The 27,909-nt window shown below is 40.8% G+C and overlaps 1 protein-coding gene across 1 annotated transcript; it reads right to left on the reverse strand.

The window, feature by feature from the left end:
- Positions 1–14,072: 14,072 nt before the first annotated feature.
- LOC147329951 (uncharacterized) lies at positions 14,073–25,647 on the reverse strand. The gene is made up of 12 exons (XM_086291403.1): positions 25,502–25,647; positions 25,356–25,425; positions 23,847–24,036; positions 23,669–23,760; positions 23,338–23,570; positions 22,887–23,123; positions 22,732–22,806; positions 21,919–22,135; positions 19,822–20,030; positions 18,766–18,838; positions 16,313–16,430; positions 14,073–14,790 (listed from the first exon to the last, which is right to left on the reverse strand). Exons 2-12 carry the CDS (start codon positions 25,369–25,371, stop codon positions 14,595–14,597), a joined length of 1,656 nt encoding a protein of 551 aa, XP_086147529.1. The 5' UTR covers positions 25,372–25,425; positions 25,502–25,647; the 3' UTR covers positions 14,073–14,594.
- Positions 25,648–27,909: the final 2,262 nt, after the last annotated feature.

The raw sequence follows: 27,909 nt of genomic DNA on the forward strand, positions 1-27,909 counted from the left end.
ACATTGTTCTTAAGCATCATCTAAGCATCATCATCTATCCCGGAGAGGTCAGCGTGAGTGCACGGAGACAACACCGTGTTACTGGATTATGTTCAATTACTGCACCAAACATTTGTTTTCTCCCATTACATATAAAGACAGAGTAATCTCACTCTGCTAACGAGAAGACCATTGTAGAGCACTCCTGTTTTGCTGCTGCACACCATGGTAATGGTACTATATTGGTACAGTGCTGAGACTGACTCTTTGAAAGACCTTTCATTGTCATGTTTGCAGTTGTTGCACCCTGATCACTGTACAGAACGTGTCCCAGAAGTCAACTTCAGACAGTGTTTATGAGTCTAAACATCATAGCTGAAGGACAGAGTCATGTACCAGGTAATGTCTTAGTCAGCTAACCATACAGTATTAAAGCTGCTTGGTTACGGCTTCATGGCAAATTTTCTTTGTATCAATTTCACTTGAATATTGTTTTTGTTCCCAAAGTGATTTTTTTATACATCTTACTTTACTGAAAACATGTTTGAATTTAATAAAGTGGTTGATGTAAATGGTCAAAATAACCATGAATTGTAAACTGTAAAGTTAATTGTACAGTTGCAGCCTGTTCTCACTCCTGAGGCGTAATATGCTGATGGGTTGTCAAGTCCCGAGGCGTTCCTGAGGAACGCGAAAGGTCACCTTTTGCGTTCTTATGCTACGTGCCGGGTTATGGATGAAATCCAGTAGAATAACGCTCCCACGGTAATACACGTTCGAGCCATGTAGTCCAGCCCTAACCGGAACCTGTAACCTTAATCAGCACTTTAATGACGTTAGTAGTGTTTTCCAAAGCAATTTAAGTAAAACAAATCTACATGTGTAGATTCATTCCAAACGGTTCCCATGTTCACTCATTTTTCCGATGTTGTAATATAGGGACGTGTTAGGTGCCCGGAAGCGTAATATACCGACGATTTGTCACCTAGCGTAAAATGTTACGCTTTGGGAGTGAGAACGTGTTGACAGTTGCTTGAGATGCTGTAGGTAACCAAATGCATGTGGTACTTTCTGACCTTGAAGAGCTTTCTAGTTACGAGCATTAAAAACAGCAACTCATGACCTTAACTTTGAGATGAACACTTACATAGTTAACTTTAGCTTAGTTTGGACACAAGAATCACCTGATGAGTGCTACTTAAACATTACAAACAGCAGTTTAGCAACGATGACTGAATGATACGGGTGTGAACAGTGTTTACGTCACTCATCACATCGCTGTTAACTCACATGATGCTGGGCATTACGAGCACTATTTTGAGTATTTTCTGGCAACCTGACAGAGTGGATTTCAAAAGAGCCTTCTCTGTAACTGCATCTGCAAAAGAAAAAAAATAACCTCAATGTGACATTTGGTAAAGCCTGAATACCAAAAGCATGAGCTAAACAGATAAAGTCACACAAAACCCACAGAGGACACATAACATGGCGACAAAATTCAATAAACTCCTGTCTGAAGAGAACTTACACGTTCACTCACATTAAAAGCAATGCAGACAAGGACACAAAGACTTGAATCCCCTGATCCTTGAACATTAGCATATTCCAGCACTGATTTCTCCATTCTACAATCTGTGTTACTAATGCTTACCACACTACTACTACCATGGAAATTATACCGGTTGATTTCATTTCAGATAAAAGTTCAAGTTTTCATGACTCACAGCTTAATAAGAGACAGCAGCACAAGGAGATTACTTTTAAAGGCAAAATATAAAATGTTGCAGTGCATTTATCAGCAACTCTTCTGCATGAATTAAAGCTGTACCCATGACATTGCTAACGATGTGTTAGGTACAGTATTGGTCAATAAGATTAAAGTAGCATAGGAACACTACTCTTCATAGAAGCCAAGACTTGATTGACTGGTAATATTAAAACCAGGTCAGAGAAACTACACAGATAATAACACAAATCCTCCAGATTTCTTTTTTTTAATATGATAGTTTAATTGTTTTGCTGAAAGTTGTTCTTTAGTCGCAGAGTACAAACAAGGATTAGTGTGCATTCATCCGCAAATCATCTGCACCTCCGGGAGGCTGTTTTATGTTTGCAAAACCAGACTGAAACACTTTGAAAATGTTCCAGAAATTTTTTATTTCATTTTTTATTTTTTGGAATTGAATGCTAAGACATGACGAAAAGGAGCTTTTTTTTTTTTTTTTTTTTTTTAAAGAAAAGGGAATTAAATGTTGCTCCTTTATTTACATGATACTGCTTGCATTTATATTCCTGTGCCACAAATCTAAAAAAAAAGAAGAAAAACTTTTCATCACCCGTTTCATGCGCTCTCCTTGTAAGGTTTTGTTTAAAGCTCAAATGTGTTGTATTTTTAGATAGAATAAGTCCTCTGATGAGAATTAGGCTCTAAACCATGTGACTATGTTTGACCTCCTAAAAGCTGCGCAGGGCCTCAGACGGCACCGCGCAGACAAATAAAAGTAGATACTGCACATGCTGTGCAAAATTGCATGTTGCGGGTTACATCTACAGGGAGCACTGCTTGTGACCAATTTTCTCATTACCTGGTGCAGCACAATTACAGAGCTGAGTGCTCTAGCTCATACTGCTCCATAAAACCTATTGGAGGTCCTTTGTGGCTTTTCTAACATAAAGCGCGTCTGCATAAACAGATGCCAGTTTTAAAGCGAAAACATCTGCACATCTTAAACTCACTGGATCTCTTTCAAATTACCTGATGGCTCTGGGAGTTGTGCGGGCTTTAGGAACTCTAATGTTTTTTAATAACATCCAAATGGCCTGTCCTTTACTGGCCAGGTTCAAATGCCGTCCCATCCCGGCCGAGCGGATGTGGACAAGGTCAGGTGGTTTTCACTGCTGCGCAACACATGCGTGCACCTTAATGGTCACTCAGAGGATACTGTTAACCCATTAGCTTGCATAGTGCTCCTCTAGTTCCTGGCTTAAATCAAAACAGCTGGGAAGAGGTTCAAAAAGAAACAGAAATGCTGAAATGATTAAATGTGAAATGGGTTGTTGCTAACAAAACACTTCAAACGCCGCGTGCCGCTCTGCTGTTGTGTTTAGTGACACAAGACTCGCATTAGCAAAGTGATCTAATCGCGTGCTGCTTCGCCATGTTTACATGCATCTCTGCTCACTAATCGGATATGAGGTTTCTTCGCAGAGTTCGGGCCCTGATCGCTTCATTAGTGTGAAGCTGCTCTTCCTCCTGAGCACACAGCACTAATACCATCTCCCTTCAGACACAGCGCTGCAGCCCAGAGTGGCCTCCTGAGGAAGCAGCACCATTAAATATTAATGCCATGTGTTTAGAGGGTTTTTATTTCAAACAGCGGGTTTGTCAGCATCTTATGTGGCGTTCTTCAAGATTAAGTCCATGTGGAAAACGGGGGTCCCGATGCTTTCTGCAGCATTGTGCCTTCAGAATAATTTAGATCTGTTTTTCTAATGGTCTTTCTGTGTTAATATCGCCAACATTTTCCATGATTTTCTTAAGCAAATGGAGCATTTTTAAGTGGGCGAGAGTACTGCCTTCTGTACCTTACAGTGTGCTGTGTAGCTGTCATGAGGTGAAGAATGTTTGGGTTCATTTAAGTTGACATCACTGCAGAAATGTGTTTTTTATAAGCCTCTTTTTCAGTTCCACCCATGATGCAGAAAAATACCATAATGCCCAAGAAAATAACTTTTGAGCGTCTATGAATTACGACGCTGGAAGACAATCTCGAAACATAATCAAGTTCATACATTTCCTTTCTTTGTTGGACTGCTCTGATAAAATAGCGCGAGCTCGTCTAAACGTAATAAAAATCAATCAAAGAATTTGTCATCTGTCCTCATTTGTTCTATTGTCCTAGTTTACATGCCAATTTCACAATTACCCCCTCGAATGAACCTGACCTCGCTTGCATATAGGGAAGTGGCGTATGTGAGCATCCTCCTCAATTAGGTCAGGGGCGTTAATAGTACAGCAGAAAACGAACACTCCCCACAACATCCTCCAGGAATTGCGCCTGACACTACTGACTGCCTTGAATCTATATTTGGGCCAAGCGTGTGGATGTGTGTCACCCAAGACTACCCGCCTAATCTCCGCCACAGAAAGTAAAGTGAGTTGTGGGCCCATGGGCGGAGATCGTCAAGACACAAAGGAATCTCCCAGCAGGCACAGCAAAAACCAGGCCCTGGGCAGGCTTTTATGATACCTTTCAATCAGTGGATGATTCCCAGCTGAAATGACAGGTGATTTGACTCAGCCTGCAATTAATGACCTCATTTTAACAATTAAGAGCAGGGGAGGAAGAGGAAAGCCCCCGAAAAAGACAACGAGTTGAGCCGGGGGGCGAGTTTTGATGCCTCGATAGTGCAAGACGGTAATGTCTCCGCGTGTCAAACGTGACTGGAGCTTGTTGTCGCGGCTCAGGTGACCTCCTCCTCTTTTAAGCAGGTGGAATCCTGCAGGGAGAGCACACAGTGATGAGGAGCAGGCATGGGGAGGGGGAGGCTGTGGCAAGGATAGGGCGAAGAGGTGACTGGAGGGTGGCAAGGGAATGATGGAGTGCATCAAGCTGTGTGCCCACCCCCCCAACCTTCTCCTCCACCTTCTCTTACCCCCACCCCCCACAGCATAGAGGAAATTAAAGAGCTGTGTAGCAGGAGGAGAAGAGGAGAGGAGGGTGGTGATTTAGAGCGTGGCACAGGGGGATGGGGACCCGGCGCATTGGAGTTAATTACTGAATAATGAGGAACAATTTATTGTGTTCTTGTTAGAGACATCAAAATGCTGCTGGATACTGCCTATAGAGAGGAGCATGCCTCTCTCACTCCTTGTGCATCGGTTAAAATGTGGCGTTTAACTCAAAGTCATTAAAAAGCCCCCACCTTGCTTTGCCTTGCCTTATAAAGTGGCGGTGTTGCAGGTCTCCTGGGAAGATGAGGGGTCTTAACACATTGCCCTAAAATACTTCCACTTTCCTCCAGGCCTTCTGAGTGTACACTAAAACCTAATGACATTACCTGAGATGGGCTTCTTCTTGTTTTCATGGCATGCCACAAATCGTCCTGATTTTTAGACACAGCTACAGATTAGTTAGCTTCCTAACAAGGGACGCTATCAGCTCCTAAGCTAGCTAATTAAGACACTGCTATAAAATCTCCATAAGTAAAAAGAAAAACGGTCTCCTTTTGATCTTCTAAATGTTTGAAAAGGACTCATTAACACAACCACCTTTTGCATTTCTAACATTACTAGAGAACGACTGCTAGAAGAAGGAATACCATCCCTGATGTCACACTCTGTCAGGTAGCATGGGCTGAGGTTAGCGTAAATTTTCTTCCCTTCCTTTATTAAACCTGTAATCCAATTTGTTTTATAAATTATATGCCACTTCTAATCCTAGAATACAGTGTTTGCTTATTGTTTTAGTAGTTAACTGGACTTGCCAACAATTGCAGCTTGCGTTAGTGTTGTTTCCTTACATCTGTTTTTTTGCCAACTTAACTTCAAGGCTGTCATCCACACTAAGTCTCATTCAGATCTCCACTGATATTTGTAATGTATAATTTGAAATTGTAGATCAGGAATAATGGTGTATCTGAGTCACATGGTAGCTCACAGGCTAGCTAAATGCTATATCATACCCTGCTTTATAGTCTGAACTAAAAATGACCAGTACTGTTTAAGACCATGAACTCTTTACGAAAGCATTTACTGAAGAAATAAAACAATTGAGAAGTAAGTTAATTTTGTCATAACCTTCCATACAAGTCAAAGCAGTTGCCCCCTGCTGGCCCTTAAGGCCAATTCTATTAAGGAAACATGGAGTTGTAGCTACCTCAGTCATGTCTAAACTAGCAGTGGGGAAAAGAGGCATGAGCAGTATAATCATGTGCATTCCTGTGTGCCTTGGATGGCCCCAAGTTGGGAAGTTGTTCCTCTTACTTGGTGGTCATGTGCTTTTGAATTTTTGAATAGAAATATGTAAAAAAGCCATGAGCATAACAAAGATGTATTTTATACTTAAACAATGTGTCTACTGCAGTTTTCAGTACATAATAAATCATTACAGACTTACCTCTCTACCTTTGTATCACAGTTAGCTACTGCTACTACTTCTAACTAGTCTAGGTAACTGTGGTAGCTCTACAAGACAAAGGTTAGGACCTAACACCATATTAAAATTCAATTTTATCAAGCAATTAAAAGAAAATGCCACATATTTGTACTGTTAATTAAAAATGGCCAGCTATCAGCCAAACTGTTACTTTCACCTGCCAAATTTCTACTCATATGATGTCAACAAGTCAGCACTTCATACAAAATTTTTGCAGACAGAATTTTTACATGAATATTCTCATTCAGGAAACCATTTGTACCCTCAATTCAATGACACAGGAATGCACAGTAGCTATATATATTGATGTGGTTGTAATTTTGTTTGTGTTCACAAAGCACATTATTAGCCAATACACTATATTATTATTAAACTATATACTGGCAAAAATGGAATCCATTGGAGGTCCAGGGAGAAAACCACTGCTGACCAAAAACAACACAGAGGCTTGTCTCACATCTGCCAAAAACCATCTTGATAATCCCTAAGACTTTTGGAAATATATTCTGTGGACTGATCAGACAAAAATTTGAACCTTTTGGAAGGTTTGAATCCCGTTAAAACGAACACAGGATTTAAAAAAAACAACAACAACAACAGTTAAACGGTCTATGGTTGCTTTGGTGCTTCAGGACCTGGACAATTTGACTGAGAGAACCATGAATTCTGCTCTCTACTAGAAAATTGTAAAAGAGATTTTGTGGTCTTGGGTTTGTGCCCTGAAGCTTGAGCACACCTGGGTTACGCAGGAGAACAACGATATGAGCCACACCAGCAAGTCCACCTTTGAATGCCTTGAGTGAGTTATGGCTATTCACATTCAAAAACCAACCAACGTTGCTCAATTAAAATGATTTTGCAAAGAAGGAATGTGAAAGACTGCTTGTCAATTATCGCAAACCTTTAATTGCAGTTCTTGCTTCCAAAGGTGGCACAACCAGTAATTAGGTATAGGGAGGAAAATACTAGCACAGTAGCCTACACAAAGAACATGATAAACGTTAACGCAAAAGGTAGCAGCTAGTCTGAATATATATTAAAAGAAAACAGCCATTCCAATAGCTCGTTCATACTAGCTTTATGTGTTGACGAAGTTACTTCCTTTTTTGGAGCAGTGTTTGGCAAACCACCAGTCTTTCCCTTTGTCGTAGTCCTAGTGTTAAAACTCATCTATGTGCAAAGTCATTCATATCATACAGGCTTACAGATTACTCATGCAAGAGACTTGTAAATAGCTTTCATGCTGCAGAAGTTTCATGCCAATATTCTTTCATTATCGCTGTAAACACGACTCTTCACACCTCGATGATGCTTACTGCGTTCCTCGTAAAAATTGGCTGCGTATAACTTAATTTATCAGGTAAGAAAGTGAAAAAAGGAACGCTGAATGCAACTTGACTTTATTCTCCACCAGAGAAAGACCAAGGCTCTCCTTTCTTAGCAGCAACGTGTCAGACCTGCTATCGGTCCTTAGCAGAGTGTGAAGTATCCCAACTCTTTGATGTGTTAAATATGAAATCTGACCATAGAACAAAGCAGCTGTCAGCAACCAGCACGTGTCAAGAGCAATCCACGCCAATTATTATTGAATTTCTGTCATGCATGCGTCTGCCGTGCAGACACTGAGGTGTGTTACTGTATCGCAGTGCTAACAAAGACTTCAGACAGTCTTCAAAAATAAACATCACAGGCTTCAGTTGTCTATATCAAAAGGTTGCTGATGATCGTCTGCAAATACAAGCCAAGGCTCACCTTTTGTCCAGGCTTCATCGAGAAAGGGTTAAATAATTTGCTGCAAAACAGTCAGAAGCGTTGCACACACTGTACTGTGACCTCGAGAATATGGCTTTAACTTTGTCAAAGGGTCCCATATTAACAGCAACACAATCACTGGATCACAAATCACACAATGTAAGTTATGAGAGCTACATGCTGTGTCTCTGGTGACATTGAGGGAGAACGTGAGAAGGTGCTTGCTGAGTGTGTAGCCATGCTGTGTTGCCCAAATAGATACGTTCCATCTGAGAGTGATGCAGCCTTCGGAATGATCCCGCTAGACAGATGAGTGCTACTTGAATGTTAATGAGGGCTCCTTTAGACACGCATAAATTAAATGATTAGATGTCTGCAATCATGCAAGGTCCTTAGGTGTCCCCTATTTATGGCATTTGAAATGTAGCTGCCTTTATTTACGACATGTCTCCCCTGCACAGGCTTCGCCACCTGAGCAGCCCAATGCTTTCAAAAGACGGGTTTTTTTTAATGACCTGTAAATGAATCACTCTGGCAGAATCGTAAGAGAAGCGGAGCCCTGCCTCTTTTTCAAAACAAAAAGGGAAAGTGTGCTGTCCTCTGAAAGAAAAAAAAAGAAAAAGCTCGCAGATGTTTTGAATAAAAGCCGCACTCCAGACAGGGAAAGATGCAGTAAAACATTTGTTTCCTATACGCCGCTAACAGAAAGATACACTGTCGAGCCTCAGAGAGGGGCCTCAGAGGACTGGCACAGTCTCTGAACGCGGTCGCCTAACAATGAATCTTCCTCCTCTCCAGTTCACACGCTCTTCATTGTCGTTTTCTAGATGCAACAACAGCTATTTTCATCTTCATGATTGCATTAATTACAGCATAACTCACGTCTCTTGGCTCCAGTACTGTTTTCCCTGTAGAAAACAGCATGTCAATGCTTCAACAAAGGAAGGGAACAGTACATATACTCAGCTGGCACTTCATTAATCAACATAAGAAATCAGCATGGCTTGTCACTTATCTAGCTGAGTCTGCTACTGAAGTTGTATTATATTCTCTTTAAATGATTCATTCGAGTTGGGAAGATTTTAATGAGATTTAGACTGCATTCATATTACCGTAATACAGCCAGATACAGTACATGCAAACACCTCAATATGTAGACATAAAGCCTTGCGATGGACAGGCAGTGAGCGGCTGCTTCACTGTTGAATCATCTTAAAGACTCTTCACTGTCCCAGGAAGACTCTGGGGTGCACAAGCAGCAATAATAGGAAGCACCTAAGTTACAGCCATCTGCTCTCAAGCCAAAGCCGAGGTTTTTTTGTGTGTGTGTTTTTGTGGCAGCAGAGAGAAGGGGCTAGAGAAATTTCTTTTAAGATTCTTGCTTTTTTCCCCCTCTATTTATTAGGATAATGAATTTCCGACTGCAGTGCCAGTTCCACTGAGCCTGCTTCTCGGCCTAATTCTCTGTAACATTTCCTCATTGCCGCTGGGGAACATTATATGAAGGCAGGGCTTACAATACCATCAATATGCCCAAGACGACAATCGGACGTCTCATAGATATTAATGGAAGTGCAAATTAAATCAAAGTTGGAGTGCAGCTATCGGGGCTATGATCAATGCCTTTTGCACAGTCAGATTTAATATGGGGTTTGTAATTTGAGTATCCAAACAAAATGTGCATCTTAATGGGAAAGATGAAAGTAATCCCACATGGGGAGAAAATAATACATTAGCTGCATTGTAATTAGAGAACTCAGAGTGCAATGTTTCCCCAGTATTAATGTTGAATAAAAGCCTGATATATTTACGATGTGGAGACAGGATGTGGACGTTTTGAATTGTTTTTAGACACCTCGAGTCGTCTTAGGAAGCATCTTTAAAAAAACAAAAAAGACTATAACGATGTTGGGTAAATGCATGCGTAGGAAACAAATACAAATGATGAAATAAACTGTCAAATGTTAGAGCAAAAAAGCAGACTTGTTTTTGTTAAAGCAGTGGGAGCACATCTGTGTTATCACAGTCATAATGAAAGAAAAACACCTCAGGTATGTTTTGATTTACGTAATTATGAAATACTTGATCTGAATATGAAAAATCCCATGTTTTTTAAGCCAAGCTGCTACAACCAAACAGAACAGAAGTATGTGAAACATGATTTTGGTAAAAGGTTCTTAATAAATAGTGATTGAGCAAGTCTCCCCGCAAGCATTCAAATGAAATACGATATAATAATGCCTCACTTTTATTTATTGGCAATCCTTCTGAGTACACACACAGCAGCCAGTTAAAGTGACCCCATGTGAAGTCGGCAGGTAGCATGCAGAGAGCAAACAGCAAAACAGCTTTTCAATGAATAACACATGAGCCAACAAACGTTGCTAGACAATGATCCAGTGCGTTCAGCGAGTCAAGTGCAACACACACAATCACGAGAGAACACAAAGAGCTAATCAAACTTGATGCAACCCTTCGTGATCAAAATGAAACAGCAGCTACTAGTAGGCGCCCATGCTTTTGTAAAAGAAAGTTAACTTAATTAAAAAGATATGAGCTTTGTAATAATCTAGTTTTTTTTCTTCGTTGTAATTTTTGTTTTGAATAGAAACACTCTGACAGTTTGAGGAAAGTGCTTTCGCTTCTTGGCAGACACTTATACGAGAAGGTCAAAAGCACTCCCATGCGTGTATGCTAAATAGCGCTAGTAAGCCACAGACTATATAAAAGATAATTTTCAGGTCTAAAAAGTGAAGCCAATGTGGAATTGCCTTAAAACTGCATTCTTTCTCTCCTGGCGAACACAAGGTGTCTTCTGTGGTGGCAATAAAAGTCCAGTTGAATCAAACTCTAACCTGGCTCACTTGCTTTATGATCTTAGCAAAAACCTAACATCAAAAATCTCAATAAATGTTTTGTTGATAAGATTATGGTCTCATTTACTAGCTTCAAGTGAACTGAATACAATATGGTGTTTATTTCATAAATTATGATTCCTATTATGTGAAAATAGAACAGTAAAGCAAGGTATGGTTTTGGGTCAGTGTACTGGGCTTAAGTCACTCCAGTCAGGCAGCTCACATGCTTAGGTGTCTTTTTTCTTCTTTTCTTGTCTGATTTCTATTTTCTACATGCTAAGATGGCAGTGGCAATCAGCTTGAAAAACAAAATTTCTACAGAAAAAATAGGAACTTCACAACAAGATCACTGTGGCTTCAACTTTTTACGAGCAGTTTATGCTAGCAGACAGTTAGCTTTGCGCTTCACAAAGATAGCTTTAGCTTTGTCTGCTGAATATACTAAATATTTGCTGAAAATTTACAATAGGGACCCACTCTTCAGTGTAATGGTACCAATGGTTCACCTTTTACTAACAGTTTATGCTAGCAGACAATTAGCTTTGCACTTCACAAAGATAGCTTTAGCTTTGTCTGGACCTAACAAAACGCCCAACAGTATCACACTACTTATTTTATCAGTGTTATATTTTGTTTGCTAAATGATTAAAAATAAATAAATGTAAATATGATAAGTGGTTGTGTAAAACTGAAGTTAACTAATGCTAATTACCAATTTCTAAAGAAAATCTTTCTTACAGATATGGAAGGTACTGTGTCTACTTCATTTACAACTGAAGACATTTTCTCAACTTTATACTTAAAAACTGAGTGTCATTTATATAGCATTTCAAGTGTTAATAAGAACCACAAAATTTTAATTTTCACATGTATTTTGAATCAGAATTGCTGAATATTTTGACTGCAGTAAGCATTAGCACCTTCCATCATTTAATCAGTCCAATTAAATTGTTAGGGGTCATTAAGTTTAAAGTTTGCACAGCACTCCTAGCCTTTATAACGAGATAAATGTTGACTTTTTTTGTTGCACAGTCCTATCTCTGATAAAAGCATCAGGGGGGAGAACAACTCAATTTATAAGGGGTAACATTTCATCTTTGAACACTTCACTGAGTGGGTATGTAACAGGACGCTATAATCCATCAATAAAACTGTATTGATATTGTCGAATGTTAATATGTCATCCATAAACCCTTGGGCCCTCTTGTCACCAGGACACAGTCTGCTCAGCAACTCATACTGCCTCATGGTGTTGTTCAAGATCGACCCAGGTCTCCCACTGAACGGCTGCCGCTGTAAAATGTTGCATGCCGTGACAGAGCGGAGCATTAATCAAAGTTGATTTGAAGTGCGAGAGCGCAAGTGCCTTTTTTGTTGCTGGAGAAGTGTTTAGCACAACAGTGCTGTGTACAATGGGGTCCCACTCTTCAGTGTAATGGTACCAAAAGGAGGTCATAAATAATGGATTCAAGATCACTTACACCTCATGAAGCAGGCTATGGCATTCAAAGGGATCATGTTTTGCTGCTCAAATTATGGATTTAGCTCTTTTGGCTGCAATTGTAAAGGAAAACAAGACCTCTCCAAGAGGACTCTGAAACAGTTTAATGTGGTGCAAAACATGACGGAAAAACAACAGTTTATACACTGCCACTAAATGATGACAGAGACTGGCTGGAAAAAGCAGATTATTTTTGCTTTCTGGTGGGATGTTTTGATTTAAAATTCTCCTGGAATATGTCTCATCTTCAACTTTAGTTAACTTGAAAAAAAAAAACCAAGCTAAAACTTGAGATTTTTAAATTCAATCTTGCTTGTGTTAAGTAAAGATTTGCAGATGCAAACAGATACTGCACCTTCCAACCGTTTTGTTCTATCGCCTTTCCACTTCACGTAACTTGTAACAATTATCTGAATCTCTCAACAGCTGGACATGATTACATTTTTAATGCATTTGAAATGTAACCGTCCACTATCACACCACATTTAATTAAAGATATATGAGTATTTATTCAGTTTTTCTTTGACTGTCACATTGAGCTGTTTGCATACTAGAATTGGAGAGGTCTTCTTGCAATAATCTGCCCACATACATGTAGCAGCTCGCTGTTATTATCTTTAGATGATAGCAAATAATGTGATAACCCCTTGTTGTAAGTTTTTGTCCTTGCATCAGTGCTGCACCTGACTCTATGCTGCCCCTCAGTGGCAAAACAGTGAAACAGTCCTACAAAGGACAAACTCGTGAACAAATTCTACAAAGTCTCACCTCCAGATGCTGAGCCAAAGTTTGATATTTCACCAGAAAATACGAGGATAAGAATCCCAATAATTTCCAATGTGCCAATGCAGCTGGAGATAAATACAGAAGAGAGAGGAGATGATCAGATCTCACTCCATATCTTAATGGGATCCTCTCACGAGCCATTCCGATTAATGACCAATCTCACAATTATGGAAATCAGAGATTGGTCACTAACAGTGAGAACTTGAAGTTGCTCACACAAACAGCAACAGTGTCACATTGCAGAGAGCGCTAATTGGCCACTACTTTTCATGTAATTGCGGCAACCAGGGTCACCTCCTCTGCTAACCTCTCCTTTAAGTATTGTTTTTCAGCACACAAACAGTTAATGGAGCAATTAAGATGGTTCTCACAAGTACCACTTCTGGGGACCATTTGGCAAGAAAGAGGTAGAGAGAAGCGGACTGGTGACTGCTCGGTCCATCATGCTGGGTGCACGAGTCCTAGGCGAAATAGAGCGAGGTGCAAGACGTGCAAGAACACTCCCACACTGGTGTGACTGGTCACCGATGAAGCAAACATTGTGTAGGAGCAAATTTCTGGAGTTTTTAAGAATTCACAAAATATATCAGTTTACTGGTGCTGTCGGCAAAAACATCAAAACTACCTGTTATGCAGGTCTTCTTTGTCATACCAAACAGCGCACCAGGGCATGTGGCTTTGGGTGCCAGGGTGGTGGCAGCTGATCCTTTGGGTCTTTAAGGTAGCAGCCTCTGTGGATCAAGCTTGTTCCTATTTGCCTAATAGACAAATAGGTCAGGTCAGCGCCTTAGGAGTTTTTGTCACATTCTTGTCCCTGAACAATTTTTGCGTTGTGGCACATCTATGGGGAAGAGCCAGCCGCGTTCAGGGACACCAGGATGCCGGCAAACACATGATCAATATTATTCATTTCACATGTCAGTGGTTTTAATATTGGGACTAATTGTTGTACACAGCACTCAACAGCAGCTAATGAGAGGGAAAAAAAACAGTCACACACAGTCTTTCACTTTAACATGCAAGGATAACTTCCCCCAGTTCATTACAATACAAAACCTTTTTACTTTTTATTACCCATTTGTATTTTTGACAGCATTTATCTGTGTTTGTGTTGGAGCAGATACAATAAAGTGTTACAGTCACAGTCATCAGTATGTTTAAGCAGCATCCAGGGAATAAAACACTGTAACAAAAAAGAAACTGTGATAATTTGGTCTCAATTGAAAGTAACGCTTGGTACTTTCCTGCTAAAAGAATTGGTAATAAAAAAAATGTTTATAACTCTTTCCTGTATTTAACATTGTTGCTTTATTTTCCTTTCAGTAAAACATTTTCTGCTGTTGTACCACACCGGACATTGAACTAAGCCTACAGTCTGCACAGAGAAAAAAAAACCCAAACTCCCAAAACTGATCTCACCTGTCCAGAAACTGCAGTTTCATTTAAACTGATATTACTGTTCAAGTCTCAAAGGGACATAATATGAATGCCACCTATTTTTAATCCCTGGAGAATGAAGAAGAGGGGGGAGGAAAGTTTTCATCTCTTCATCTAACCCTTCTACCACAGACTTTGCCCACCTTCTATGACTAAGTTATGCCCTGTCATGTAGTCAGAGGCATCAGATGCCAAGTAGACCACTGCAGCTTGCAGGTCTGTCACTTGAGCCAGTCTACCAGCAGGAATATCTGACAGCCAGCGCTGCACCAGAGGCCTCAGACTCTCCGAGTGGATGAGAGGGGTGTCAACAATCCCCCTGAAAAGAGAAGCAGACAAAGTGAGAGAGCGAAAGAGGAGGGAAAAGCACACACACACAGACACACACAATGAAATCAGAAGACATCACAGTTCAGAGCCAGGAGTGACAGCGTTGTTTCAGAGCCACCACTTTGGTGACAAAAATAAACCCAATTATCCTTTGCAGAAAGGGCATGGCATGGCATCTCTGATGATATTTACTGTGGGACGGGTGGCACTTTAATGACTGGCACATCTCTGGAAGAGCCCATGGGTACGAGGGGACGTGTGGTATAATTTGCACATAGCCTTTGGTTAAATACTTATTATATTTCCCCATTGAAATGTGCTACTTTGATGCCGAGACAGTATTTAGGCGAAGTTTATCAGAAAACCGCTGCTTTTAGTTTGCTGGTTGCACACTGGCATCTAATAGCGCCGTGTCACAACAAATGCCATTCTCTCCACTCCTCTACAGTCAAATATCACAGAGCTTACATTTGAATAAATATGTCAACATGCCCGCCTGCGCCTAATACGAGACGACTTCTGACTTTCCCCACAATCGCTGTGACAGTGACTAAAAGCCATGAGGCCTGAATCATTGTTCGATGTATCCTGGTGCCTTGATATGGAATTCCAACATTTGGCTAAATTAGCACTTCCAAGGAGCGTGTGACACCTTGGTTAACATATTCCACCTCAATTATATTTCTCTTCAGCTGCCCTGTTATCTGGAACCTTTCCTGGCAATCAGAGGTACTGTTTTCCCTCAGCCAATTTTCTAGATAATGCAGCTTATCACCGCTGCGGCTAAAGTTGCCAATGGAATCAGGCTCCAGTCAACCTCGTGAGCGCTAATTGTGTCCCTTTTTTATGCATATTTACCGACTGTCACTTCAAAGAAATCAGCGGCCCATTGAGACACCCGGTTAGCGAGGGTGGGGGGGGAAGCGAATTGCTTCTTTGCAAATGAAAATTAGCAAACAAGCTGCCGATAAATAAAGCTGAGCGTGGCGCGTGTGTGAGGGCTTTGTTCTGGGGCTGTGACTGGGCCCGGCTCGCCCGGTGCCACCGGACGGATTTGCTCAGGGATGGCTGGGGCTAAGAGATGCTTCACTTAACACCCCCCCGCCCCCTCAACCACCACCCCTACCTCCCCTCCCGACACACATTCAAACAGCCCCCTTCCTGTGTTCTCCTCCTTTTTCTTCCTACTGCTCAGCTTCACAGACAAATAGATACAAACAAGGGCGCTATTGTTGCGCCGACACTTGGAGTGAGGTTGCAAATTTGATTCCCTAATTGAACAGAACAATTAGAGCAAGTGTTTGGTTGATTCATCCCTCAAGACGTCATCTAATTAAGCACTGATGCATTGTTTGAGGACTTAAATTAGTGCATCCCCCTCAAACGGGAGCTCTTCATATGAAAGCAAAACGGCGCTAATCACTGCCTCCTTTCGCAGCTTGCTATAATCAAAAGGTGGGCCGCTGTGTTTTGGAGGAAGACGAGGAAGGCCAAAAATAGGCAGTACTTACGGCGAGATGCAGTTGACGCGCACTCCTCTGTCGGCCCATTCAGTGCCCAGAGTCTGAGTCAGTTTGACCACACCGGCCTTGGATGTGTTGTATGAAAGCTGCTTCTGAGGATGGGGGACTGGACAGTGAAGGGTGGAAAGAAAATGAGTTACTGAAAAAAGTCACTGCTGTCCATTTCGGGAAGTGGCACGTGCCATTTAAGAAGGCAACAATTACAGCATCATTAATAGTGGTATGCACTTTTCACATTCTTATTAAAGCCTCTTGTTGTTTTATCATTTGCCTTAACTGAAGAGTTTCCTTCTTACAGCGGGCCAATAGCTTCTACGGTGCACATTCCAGTTCCTGTGGTTTCTTGTGCACACTACATAAAAGCTCTTCCATTAGCTGCTGGGGACTCTGTGGATGATGCTAGGTAAAATTAATTGCTTATAATGTCCAGTTATGCTCTGTCCTCAGCAACAAAGGGAGGGAGCCATTTGTTTGCCTTGACCATCACAGATGCTGCACACTGCATGGGATGCCGGGACAGGGGCTCATTTTCTCCTGGTTGATTAATCATCACAAGGAAGGCTCCAAGTTACATACAACTTTAGTAGTTAACCTCATCACCCGCCGATCTGACTGCCAAATGGCTTCAGTGTGAGACCGGGGATGATAAATACCAGCCAGCTGCGGAGAGACAGAGAGTGGTCCTGAGGAGAAAAGGGCTGGAGCATCCTGCATGCAATTTAGGGATGTTGGAAAAAAGAAGACAAAGAGGAATAAAATTTGCAGTGTAGGGGTAAAAGCTGGGATGTGTTGAAGAAATAACAAGTAAAGGGTGGGACAGGAGGATGGTAGCCATGAGCAGGGTTCAGCGACGAGATTGCAGAGGAAGGTAAGGTTGGGTTGGGCTGGGCTGGATAAGGGTAGGCTGGGACCTCAGAGGAGCAGGCGAGGATGAGCCGAGCCCAGGGCTTACACGCAGATTGAAGGTGAAATCCGACTTATCAGGACAGGAAACACAGCTCAAAATGCCTAACAGCACTAATCCTTGCTCAAGACCTGATGATACGGCCGCAAAATACCATTCAGAAAATGCCTTCATCCTTTAAATAAACCTGCATTGATGTTTTTCGCCGTCTTAAAGAGCAGTAATCCCCAGAGAAGCGAAAAAGAAGTAGAAGGAGAGCATTTTCCAAAGCCCTCTTTAACATTCACCCTACTTATTGCCCGTTGCAAGTGGGAGAAAACATGCTCTTTATCAGGCACGCCTTTTAAATTTTGAATTCTTCTGAGCAGATAAGGAGTTCAAATGATGTACTCTTTTCCCAGCTGCTGTTGTTATGTCCATTTCTATGCAGGGCAGATCTGCAGGTATGAGTGCGAGAGTCACAAATCCCTCAAGTAAGGTCAAAACCAAAAAAGAAAAGAAAAAAAAAAAATCAAGATAGATATTTCCTGTCCGGGTGTCTTTGAGCTGCTGGCCGTCATTCAGAAAAAAATAGTTGTTGATGTTCAGAGAGTGTCTGTGTGTGTGTGTCGAGGGGGTGTTTGCAGGCCCACGAGCACATTCCATTCAGCAGATGGACAAAAAGCTGTCATTGTGCATTTTAATTGGACATTTACGGCTGCTTTTTGGTCGTCCACTTGGCTAGAACAGGTCCCATCTGATTACACATTATGACAATATTATAACAGATGTCCAGACCAATAAAGTAAATTCCTGAAGGACTGAGCGTAATGCGAGTAATTGATCATTTTCTTTATGCCGGCCTCTATTTACCAGCATGTTCCTGTTTTACAGATTGCCCCTGCAGTCGGGACTGGGGTCCATATGGCACGGCGCTTTACTGGCGATTTGACTATACTGCTGATGAAGTGTTGCAGTTCCTCTGGAGAAACCTGTTGGAGGAGGAACATTACACCGGTGCAGCGAATTACAAGGCTTTTACTAGGCTCCCACTAAACTCTAAAAGTGTCTTCCGCTGTTCAAACAAGGCCGTTGGCACAGGCTGGGGTTTTGCCGCGGCACAGGAACCCTCCCCTCCCAAGTTGGACCTCAGGTTGCCTTCCACATCCTCCAGACAGCTCCGCGGAGAGGGGATGTTTATTATGATGCAAAAATGCCTCGGCGAGATGCAATCACAACACTGCTACTGTATGCAGGGGTGGATCCATCTCTATAGAACTGTTTAACTGGGCTAAAAGTTGCCTAATCCTGTTTTAAAAGTGAAGGCTCACCTTAAGTTTCTCATAAACGAAGAAAACTGCTAAAAAAAAGACTTTGTTTGAAGATGAAAATCTAATGCGATGTGCACTCACCCACATAGCTGTACAGCACAAATGTATTTAACTCTCCCTTCCTCCCCCTCCTTCACTCTGCCCAACTCTCCACGCCAAATGGAGAGATTAAAAGCAGACATGGAGGGGCTCCAGAGAGAAAGTGGGGAAATAGAATCATCACTCACCTATTAGACTGGCCATGGAAGCTGTGTTGATAATCTTGCCGTACCCTTGCTTCAACATCACTCGACCTGCTGCCTAAGGCAAGGATTCGGAGGGGCGAGAGACACGTTAAACACCTTATTATTAAGGCCCTGATATGCCATGCCCAAAGCTGAGCACAGATCAACACAAAAACATGCAGTTTATCGTCGGAGACGGGAAAACGTTTGGTGTGGATTTGAAAGCGGCACAAAAAAAAGGGTGGGCGTGGGGGGGGGTTGTAGGTTGTACATATAGATGTCTCGCAGCAACTCGATAATTTAGGACTAAATTTAGTTTCTACAAAGGAGCTCAAGCTGGTTGGACCATTAATTAGGTCACAGTCTTAACTAGTTTGGACAGAAATAGAGTGCTGAAGGAATACGTCACCGAGAATCTGTTTGGCTCTTTTTTACTCATATTTAACTGGGAATAATTTGTAAATATATTAAACTGATGGATGCATTTTTCATTTTAACAGAAAATAACGTTTCAGCTATGGGGTGTTTGCATGAACTGTACTCGTTGTGTGTGCAGAATCAGGATTTTTTCCTTCTTAAGCTTCGAAAACAGCAAGAAAACATGACCCGTCACAAAAGGACAGATAATGTGATTTATGTATGTCAAGTCTTCAGCTGCTATAGAGGCAGCTCTGTTTTAGATTTGCTTCAGTAAACATGTTCATTCAAACACTTTCCTATTAGTGAATCTGACTGATCAATAAGTGCACGATTCATTTTGAATTTGTCTCTGTTTATAGATTAGTTTTTAATTTGTAATGGAAATAAACCAACTCTATAAAATTAGTGCAGTGAGATGAGCGAAAGCTACAGTGGTTAAGTACATTTTCTGGCAGTTCTGGTAAACATAAAACCCGTGTGTATGCTACAAAACGTCTTCCTACCCAGTGTTTATCAAAGCAGAGGTGTATGTGAGTGAATCTCTTACAAAACTAATTAGGACCAAATCACTTGGAAAAATACTTGATAATATTTACTGCTATTGCACTACCCTCGCACAGGATGGGAGGTGACACACACCTGACAGCACATGAAGGTCCCCCTGAGGTTCACATTAAAGGTTTTGTCCCACTCCTCTAGACTGGTGTCTTCGCTGGCTGAGTTCATGTTGATGCCAGCATTGTTACAACCAATGTGGATCACTCCCCATTTGGAAACGATGGCGTCGATCATCCTCTGGACGTCATCTGACTTGCTGATGTCAGCTGTTATCGAAATGGCATTGATACCTGTTTGAAAGTAACACAGGGGTGTACTGTGAGAAAATTCGGCATTTTAGATTCTTTGACACAAAAAGTAATGCCCTAAGTAATGTGGATATAGTGAGATCACGTTTGATCAAACATTTTATCCTTTAGTATGCTGCCATCTGCTGGTCAAGACACAAACTAATGACAAAATTCACAATGTGAAACTCATTTTGAATGAATAAACGCAGGGCATGCTTGTTTTCTCACAAATAAAGCCCGGTTTGAAGCGTGCTATTCAACAGTGATGCTGTCATAGCAGATTTTCCAGTTTAAGGCCAGCTTCACCACTTTGAGGCCAACATATTGTTGTGACTCTTACAGGTTTTCATTTTAATTTCTGGCTGTCATCGATGTCTTTGAACTTATTGCTCTGCACCGCAAGCAATCTTAAGACATCTGCAGTATTTCGGCTATTGCAGCGAACAAAAGCAGGGAGACTCCAGGCTGTTCAGCATCACATTCCTTTGGACTTCTTTAACAATTGAGTCACAGCAGGGTGAACAGTCCGAAAAAAAAGGAGCAAGTTATGTTAAATCAGGGTTGTAATGTAGTTCTTCTTATTAACTTTAAGGAAAGTTTTAAGGAAAGGAACAACTTAAGAACAACAACCATAACAACAATCAAGTGAGTAAAGAAAGGAAAGTAACCAGTAACTTTTTTTCCTTAATTACTGATTACAGAATAAAACTGAACCACACTGTTTTAGGAGTTGTGGATTAAAGCCATCCTAGTAAGTGGACTTCATCCCATATTTAGTGGCGACTCTATCCCTAAATTCTGTCCCAGATATAAATTTTGTTGACCTTGAAGTTACGTGAGTGACGTCCATTCAATGAAACAAACACAAATGGAGAATGTAAAATCACAAGTGCGGGGGGGAGATGATGAAATTAACTTAATGTATACAAAATATATATATATATATATATATATATATACAATATATACAGAAATTCAAAGAATTTAGATTTGTAATAAAAGTATTTTCAGAAACCTGTACATGTTAATAATCACTGTCTATGTAACAATGTTCGTGTAAAGTCTCACATTGATTGGCTCACCAGTTAAGAAGGAGACATACAGACATATGCCATGATCCTTACAGTATGAACACTGACCATTCAGTCCTAGCCTATATAACAACCATAGCTTCATAATGATTACAGAACATCAGACTACTTGTTCTTATTGCTTAAAAATGCAGAATTATCATATAGAAATAAAAAACCTGAAGTTGTGCGCTATTTGAACACGTTGCCTGCCTGCAGCACTAAAGGACTCCGTGAGAGACGTCTGTCTCGCCCTAGCAGCACCTCTCCTCCCCTTCAATTTGCCTCAACATAAGCTCATCATATTCTGTGACATGATTTACTCTGAGGTGTTTGACGAGGTTAGTGATGTTGCCACAACACCTCACTGTCTGCCACAGTTATCGCAAACCGCGTCTCGGCTGTTTGTGGAGGTAAAATACGTCCACACATGACTCCAGTTACGCTCAGCCATTGTTGTGAGTGTGCACGTCAAGGGGCTGCGACACATTCATACAGCCATATTTCGCACATGACTATGAAAGGCGGAAGAGGAAGTAGTTCCGCTGTGTTCCTGTTAATGGTAAACTACATATTTACCCCAAATTACTAAAATATTGATATTTTAATTTGAGAATCAATTCTAGAACATAAATAACTGGTATCGGAGGAATCGGTATGTCAATATCGATCCGCACACCACTACTTCACAGGGCCAACCTGCAGTACCTTAATAGCCCACCAGGAGGCTGCAGACCACTTTGGGAATCCATTCTCTAAACTAGGATGGGCTGTGAAAAAAAGGGCATTCAAGTCAGTCCTTGTATGTTTTTTGTTACCTTTAAGGAAGAGCTCCTCAACGACTGTCTCAGCTTTTGCTCCATCCAGGTCTACCACAGCCACCTTTGCACCAGCTTCACCCAGAGCGTGAGCGAATGCTCGGCCTATGCCTTGTCCAGCGCCTGTCACATAGGCCACCTTACCGTCAAGACGCATTCGATCCAGGATGAAACGCCCTGTGACCCCACGGAAAACCTCATCATCTGTAATTTTACACTAATGAACGAGAATAAACAGGCAGATGTGATCAGTAAGTATGATGATGCCTGGAGAAACTCGTCACATCAATCATTACATGCTGTAAATAAAACGTAGTCAGAACTACAAAGTGGTAATCCATAAATCAATAGGATTTTGCAGGGAAGCCACAGATAGAATCAATAATGGCACAGTGAAAGAAGGAGTACAAGTAAGCAGATACAAATCAACATAGAAAAGCTCCTGCTAACAAGTGCTAACAGGTATATTTTAAAATAGGATTTAACTTTTCACCGTATGAAAAAACCTCAACACAGACCTTTTAGATCATCTGTAAGTAAAATTAACCACACTGAATAAGTGCCCCAAACATTTCATTTCATTCATTCATTTGTGTCATGATGAGGGAGATGAATTGTTTATATGGTAAACTCTTTCTTTTGATGGGGTCATGAAAAGAATTAAATCACTACTTGGTAGGTGAGATAAACTTGGATCCCGCTTATCCCTGAGTTGTGAGGTGTTTATATCTAGCATTTAATGTTATAGTATTGCTGATACTGTGAATAGTGAAGGCACGTATATCAGCTGTGACTGAGGGAGGTTAACAGTACCTGATGCCGAAAGCACTCAGCAGCCGGAGGTACCCGACGGATAAGAGTGAGGCCGTCTCTTAAAGGGACTATGACCTTTCAAACAAGGAGGCATTATTAGAATAAAGGTTAACCAACAAACAACTGACTGCAACACGAAAACATCTGAAACTCACCTGCTCTACTCGGGGGTCATTAGACACAAACTGGTTGAACTCGCGAAGGGCCAGTCCATTGCTATCTGTGGTTTCATTAAGATAAACCCTGGCTTTGAACAGCGAGTTATCGATACATATGACCCCTCGCAATCTGAGCATGTTGTTGTCCATGATAAATTTGTAGTAGTTGATGTAGTTGTTTTTGTCTGCATCGATGAAAACCATGTCGAACTGTTCACCGGCGGTGGCTAATTCCTGGAACAGAGACAACGTTATTACAAAACTGACCCCATGACCCACAGTTTGTTCACTTATTGACAAAAAGGGTCAGCGTTAGCCTTGGACTGTTCTGATTATGGAACGCATGTGACACGCAGTGAAGGCTAAGTGTTACCTAAATGTATTTTTAGTTTGCAAAACAGTTCATTGGACCTTCAAAAGGATCCAAAGTTGATCGATTTTTATTCACCTTTAGTGTCTCCATGGCATTTCCAGTCTTGACGTTAATCTTTTTACCATGTGGAGACTTATCAAAAATGGGCTGAGCAAACTCTTTAAGGTATGGCTCCAACTCGCAGGCCACTAAGCACCCGTCCTCTGGTAGGGCTTCAGCCATCGACAGAGCTCCATAGCCAGTGAACATCCCGATCTCTAGGACCCTTTTTGCTTGACTCATGTGGATCAGCATCTTCAGCGTTTGACCTGCCAAAAACAGATCAGAGATCATGTTATCACAATATGACTAAACCAGTAAAAAAGAAAATGGTATAGTGTAAGCAGCACATGTATGAAAGTCCCACCTTCAACGTGTCCAGTGATACATTCCTTGGGAAGCTTGAACATAGTCTTGCCCTCCTTGTGCACTTGATCCCAGTCATGAGAAAAAGTCTTTCTACAATGGAGTGTAATCGAATATGTTAATGCTTATTTCACACAGCAAATGCTTGCTGTGCTTTATGATTATAAGTGAGGACTTACTTAAAAAGTTCTGCAAGCTGTTCACTTTCCTGTGTGGTCATTTTCTCCAGGTAGTCATCCAGGCCACTGGCGATGTCCAGAGCCTTCTGCAAGTGGCTTGTCAACTCTTCTGGAACATTCCCACAGGATGCAGCTATGTCCTGGGCTTTAGTTAAAAGGTCCACAATGACTTCCACTGGGGTGTCAGGAACTGGGGAGGATGTCATATGTAATGTTACTTAATGATGTCTCCATTCTAGTTTTATTGTCATTTCCTGCTCCAGTAAAATGATGCATCTCAGAAGCTCTGAGTCGATGTTTAATATCAAGTAAATTATTCAGCTGGTTTTAAGAATATCAGAAAATTGAGGTAATGACTAATATGCATTATTCATGCATTATCCTTACAGAAACGTTTTTTTCACTTTCAGCATTTTGTGTTAGAAAAATAATAAATATAACTAAAGAAAAATCAGATAGATCAGAAATACTTTATTGATCTCCAAAAATCTGCAAATTATAGAAAGCATTATATTGTGTATACTTACTGCACAGTAAAGTCAATAAATTGAATAGTTTTTAGTGCTAAGTCACAGTTTCTTGCCTATAATGAGTCAGCTGATATCTGCACTCATCAGCCACTTTGGTAAGAACACCTGGTCAACTGCTTATTAATGCAGATATCTAATGAGCCAATTATAGGGCAGCACCTCAGTGCATTAGGGCATGTAGACATGGTCAAGATGATGAAGAACATTTGAATGGGGAAGAAAGGTGAACATGGCATGGTTGCTGATTCCAGATGGGCTGATTTGAGTATCTTAAAAACTGCAGATCTGCTGGGATTTTCTCATACAGCCAACTGTGGGGTTCACAGACAAGGCGCAGGAAAATAGAACACATCTGGTGAGCAGCAGTTCTCTGAGAGAAAATCTCTTGTTAATGTCAGAGGTTAGATGAGAATGACCAGACTGCTCAAAGTGGACACTAACTCAAACAACCACTTGTTTACAACTAACTAAGGCATGCAGAAGAGCATCTCTGAGTGGGATGCGCTGTAACGCCCCACAATAATCTTAATAAAGTGTCGCCTAAGTGTCAAAAGAACTACCTGAATTATTCAAATTATTAAAAAGTTTTAACAGGGACCTCCCAATAAAAGTAAGCAGTTTACTTAAACCTAAAGCACTCTACTCGAAATAAGTACTTTCACTTTTATACTTTAATACTGCACGTGTTAATATTTCAGGAAAATATTCCACCTTTTATTCAACTGCCTTATGCACATAAAGTTAACATAACGTTGAGAATTAAAATTGTGCATATGACACCAGCACACTAACGCATTATAGCGTAGTTTAATACACAAGTAATACAAATATGCACCGTTTATAGAACTGTCCTGCCACATATACGTTGTTCACGTGTCTGTGTTAATATATCTTTTAGAATCGAAAAACTTACAGTACCGTTAAGAATTGAGATATCGATTTATCAGAACGGGAGTAAAAAAAATGGCAATAGTCTTACCTTTTTCGGTTGACATGCTTCCGTTTTATGGGCGTGACGCTTTTACCGAGTAGAGGACGCTAATCTGTACCTGCGGAGGTAACTGAAGTTTCAGTTATACCACCAAAACTAGCTAATTGTTAGGTAAGGCGGAGAGACTGGCTTACACAACAACGACTCTTCATTATTCAACTGGTTCTGGCACGTGACAGCGGCTCCTGCCTGCCTCCGACCAGTGTCTGAACGCTGGTTATCAAACAGCTTTCCCAGCTCAGGGTGTCGCTCTTTCTGAGAAGAAGCTGGGTAGTGAGTGGGTGGGTGGAAAAGGGGGGGGGGGGGGGGGGCGTCAGTGAGCCAGTTTGTGGGAGGGCCTGAAATGTCTGAAGTTCCTGAAATGATTTTGGCTATTTACGGCTGACTGCGATCCAAGAAGAGAGCAAAACTCCAACCAGTACCATTAGCCACACGTGTGTGTGAGATATAGATAAATAAATAGATACTTGATCCCGCAAGGGAAATTACTTCATTACAGCTGCAGCAAAAAGAATACTAATTGTGTAATCTACAATAGAAAAAGCATTGTAAAAAGTACCACAGGACCATACTGAATGCCTTATTATGTGGAATTCTATATGGAAGCGTTATAAAATAAGCTAATACCATACAATACTAAGTTTAAAGCACTTTAAAACAGCTACATCAGATACAGAAAAGTGAATAAATACATTGAAAACTATTTTTTTAAAAAGTTGATACAAAAACAACATTAAATGCAGCTATACCACAATGAAAACAAACAGTCACAATGTTATAAAAACAAATAAGATCAATGTTTCGTACTGGGTCGAATGCAAGGGAGTTTAAGTTTGCTTTTAAGTGTTGGTGATTGTCTAATGTGCAGATAAAGCAGATATAGTGAAAAAAGCAATGTCCCTAAAACTTAAGTAACTCTACACTTAAGAGTAGGGGAGACCGGGGATAGTTGTAACGTGGGTCAGTTGTAACACTTCCAATTTCTCCAATCAGGGCTAAATTTCAAATGATGTGACTCATCCTCTGCATGCCCAATTCAGTTCTGCTATCACATGTGAAAAATCAGCACATTTTGTCAAACACAGACAATTTAACATGAAAAAAAGTAATTTGTATGCCAAAAAGTAAGTTTTTCTACTTTATTTCAATGTTTAATAGCATTATCTGCTTTGCAGTTAAACTCATCAAATTTAAATTATGTTATTTGTATGTCTATGGGGATATATTCTGTCTAGGTCTTTAGTGCTAATGTTTTAGCCGTTGGCTGTAATGTTAGCTAGTTCATGGCTATAGGAGTCTGGGTCAGTTGTAACAGCAACAGTCTGGGTTAGTTGTAACAATAATGCAGATGTTACAACTTACCACACTATTACTTTAACTTATATTAAACAAGTTGGGGCAACGACATCAGCAGAGAGAGGTTCACTGGTCGCTTTTGTATATGCGGTTAATGCCATTGGCAACACAATTCCTCCACTGTTTGTGTTCCCCACACATACATTATGCAGACCACTGTGTCAGAGATGGACCAGTAGGAAGTACTGGTAGTGGAAATAAATCAGGATGGGTGCAAGAAACAGATTTCCTCATCTTTCTGAAGCACTTTGCAAACCACACCAAGGTAAGCCATGATAAAAAGTAATGGAATTGCGATGCTGGTGAACAACTACATTTTTTCAGCTTCATTGTTATGTTCAAAATTGGTGCAAGAGTTGTAGGTTATAATGCCCACTGAGCCAATGAGGCCAAACTCAAGGAAGACCAACCAAAATTAATTAAATATTCAGTTGCAGAAATTTCCATAATTTGTCTTTTTGGGGGGGTTGGAATATGTTCAAAAGCTAGATTTCTGCATTCTGTCACACACACACATAATTACATAAATGGCTCTAAGTGCATTCATGTGTTGAATAAACAAAGATTACATGTTAATGTTTTGTTAGTACCCTTATTTCATTGTGTTACATTTTACCCCAGGATATGTTACAACTAACCCAGACTATGGGGTTAATTGTAACATTTCACTCTTCGTGTTTGAGACCATACCATGCAATGGGTAATTGTGCTGCAGAGAAAATAGCTGCACTATTTAATAGCAGAGACATGTAAATACTTTGCATTACATTTTGAATCCACTACCTTAAACGAGCTCCAATTTACAGACAGAAATGTCAAAAATGTTACAACTATCCCCGGTCTCCCCTACCTATGTTAGCTTACACTAATGCAGAAAGTGGTTTTGAAACACATCCATGATTTTTTTTTCCCGTGGTCTTTAGCCTGAGGTAAACCAGGTGCTGTGTTTCTGAGAACTGTCTGCAGTTTGTCAGATCATCACCTGGGGCGGGTGTGGCACCTTTGAAATGCAAATAAAAAGCCTCACTAGTTTTTTTTTCGCTCTAGATTTGCTCCGTTAGCTCAGACATGAGAAATATTTAAGCCGTTTGAAAAATAAAAGATGAGTTGTCAAGATCAGCCTTTACACAAAGTCTTTTACACGTTTCAACCACTTGACACAAGTGATGATATAAGGCCGACATAT

Source organism: Aulonocara sp. 'chitande type north' Nkhata Bay, linkage group LG5 (genome assembly GCF_057382095.1).
Source record: "Aulonocara sp. 'chitande type north' Nkhata Bay isolate Kocher_YH1m ecotype deep benthic linkage group LG5, A_spYH_male_GT1.1, whole genome shotgun sequence".
In the NCBI taxonomy this organism is placed as follows: Eukaryota; Metazoa; Chordata; class Actinopteri; order Cichliformes; family Cichlidae; genus Aulonocara; species Aulonocara sp. 'chitande type north' Nkhata Bay.

Bases quoted from the DNA above. Each gene is read 5' to 3' on its own strand.
- LOC147329951 (XM_086291403.1), bottom strand. The intron at 22,807-22,886 runs GTGAGTTTCAGA...CTTGTTTGAAAG, and splicing joins ATGACCCCCGAGTAGAGCAG to GTCATAGTCCCTTTAAGAGA. The intron at 16,431-18,765 runs GTGAGTGATGAT...TTCACTGTCCAG, and splicing joins TTCCATGGCCAGTCTAATAG to TCCCCCATCCTCAGAAGCAG.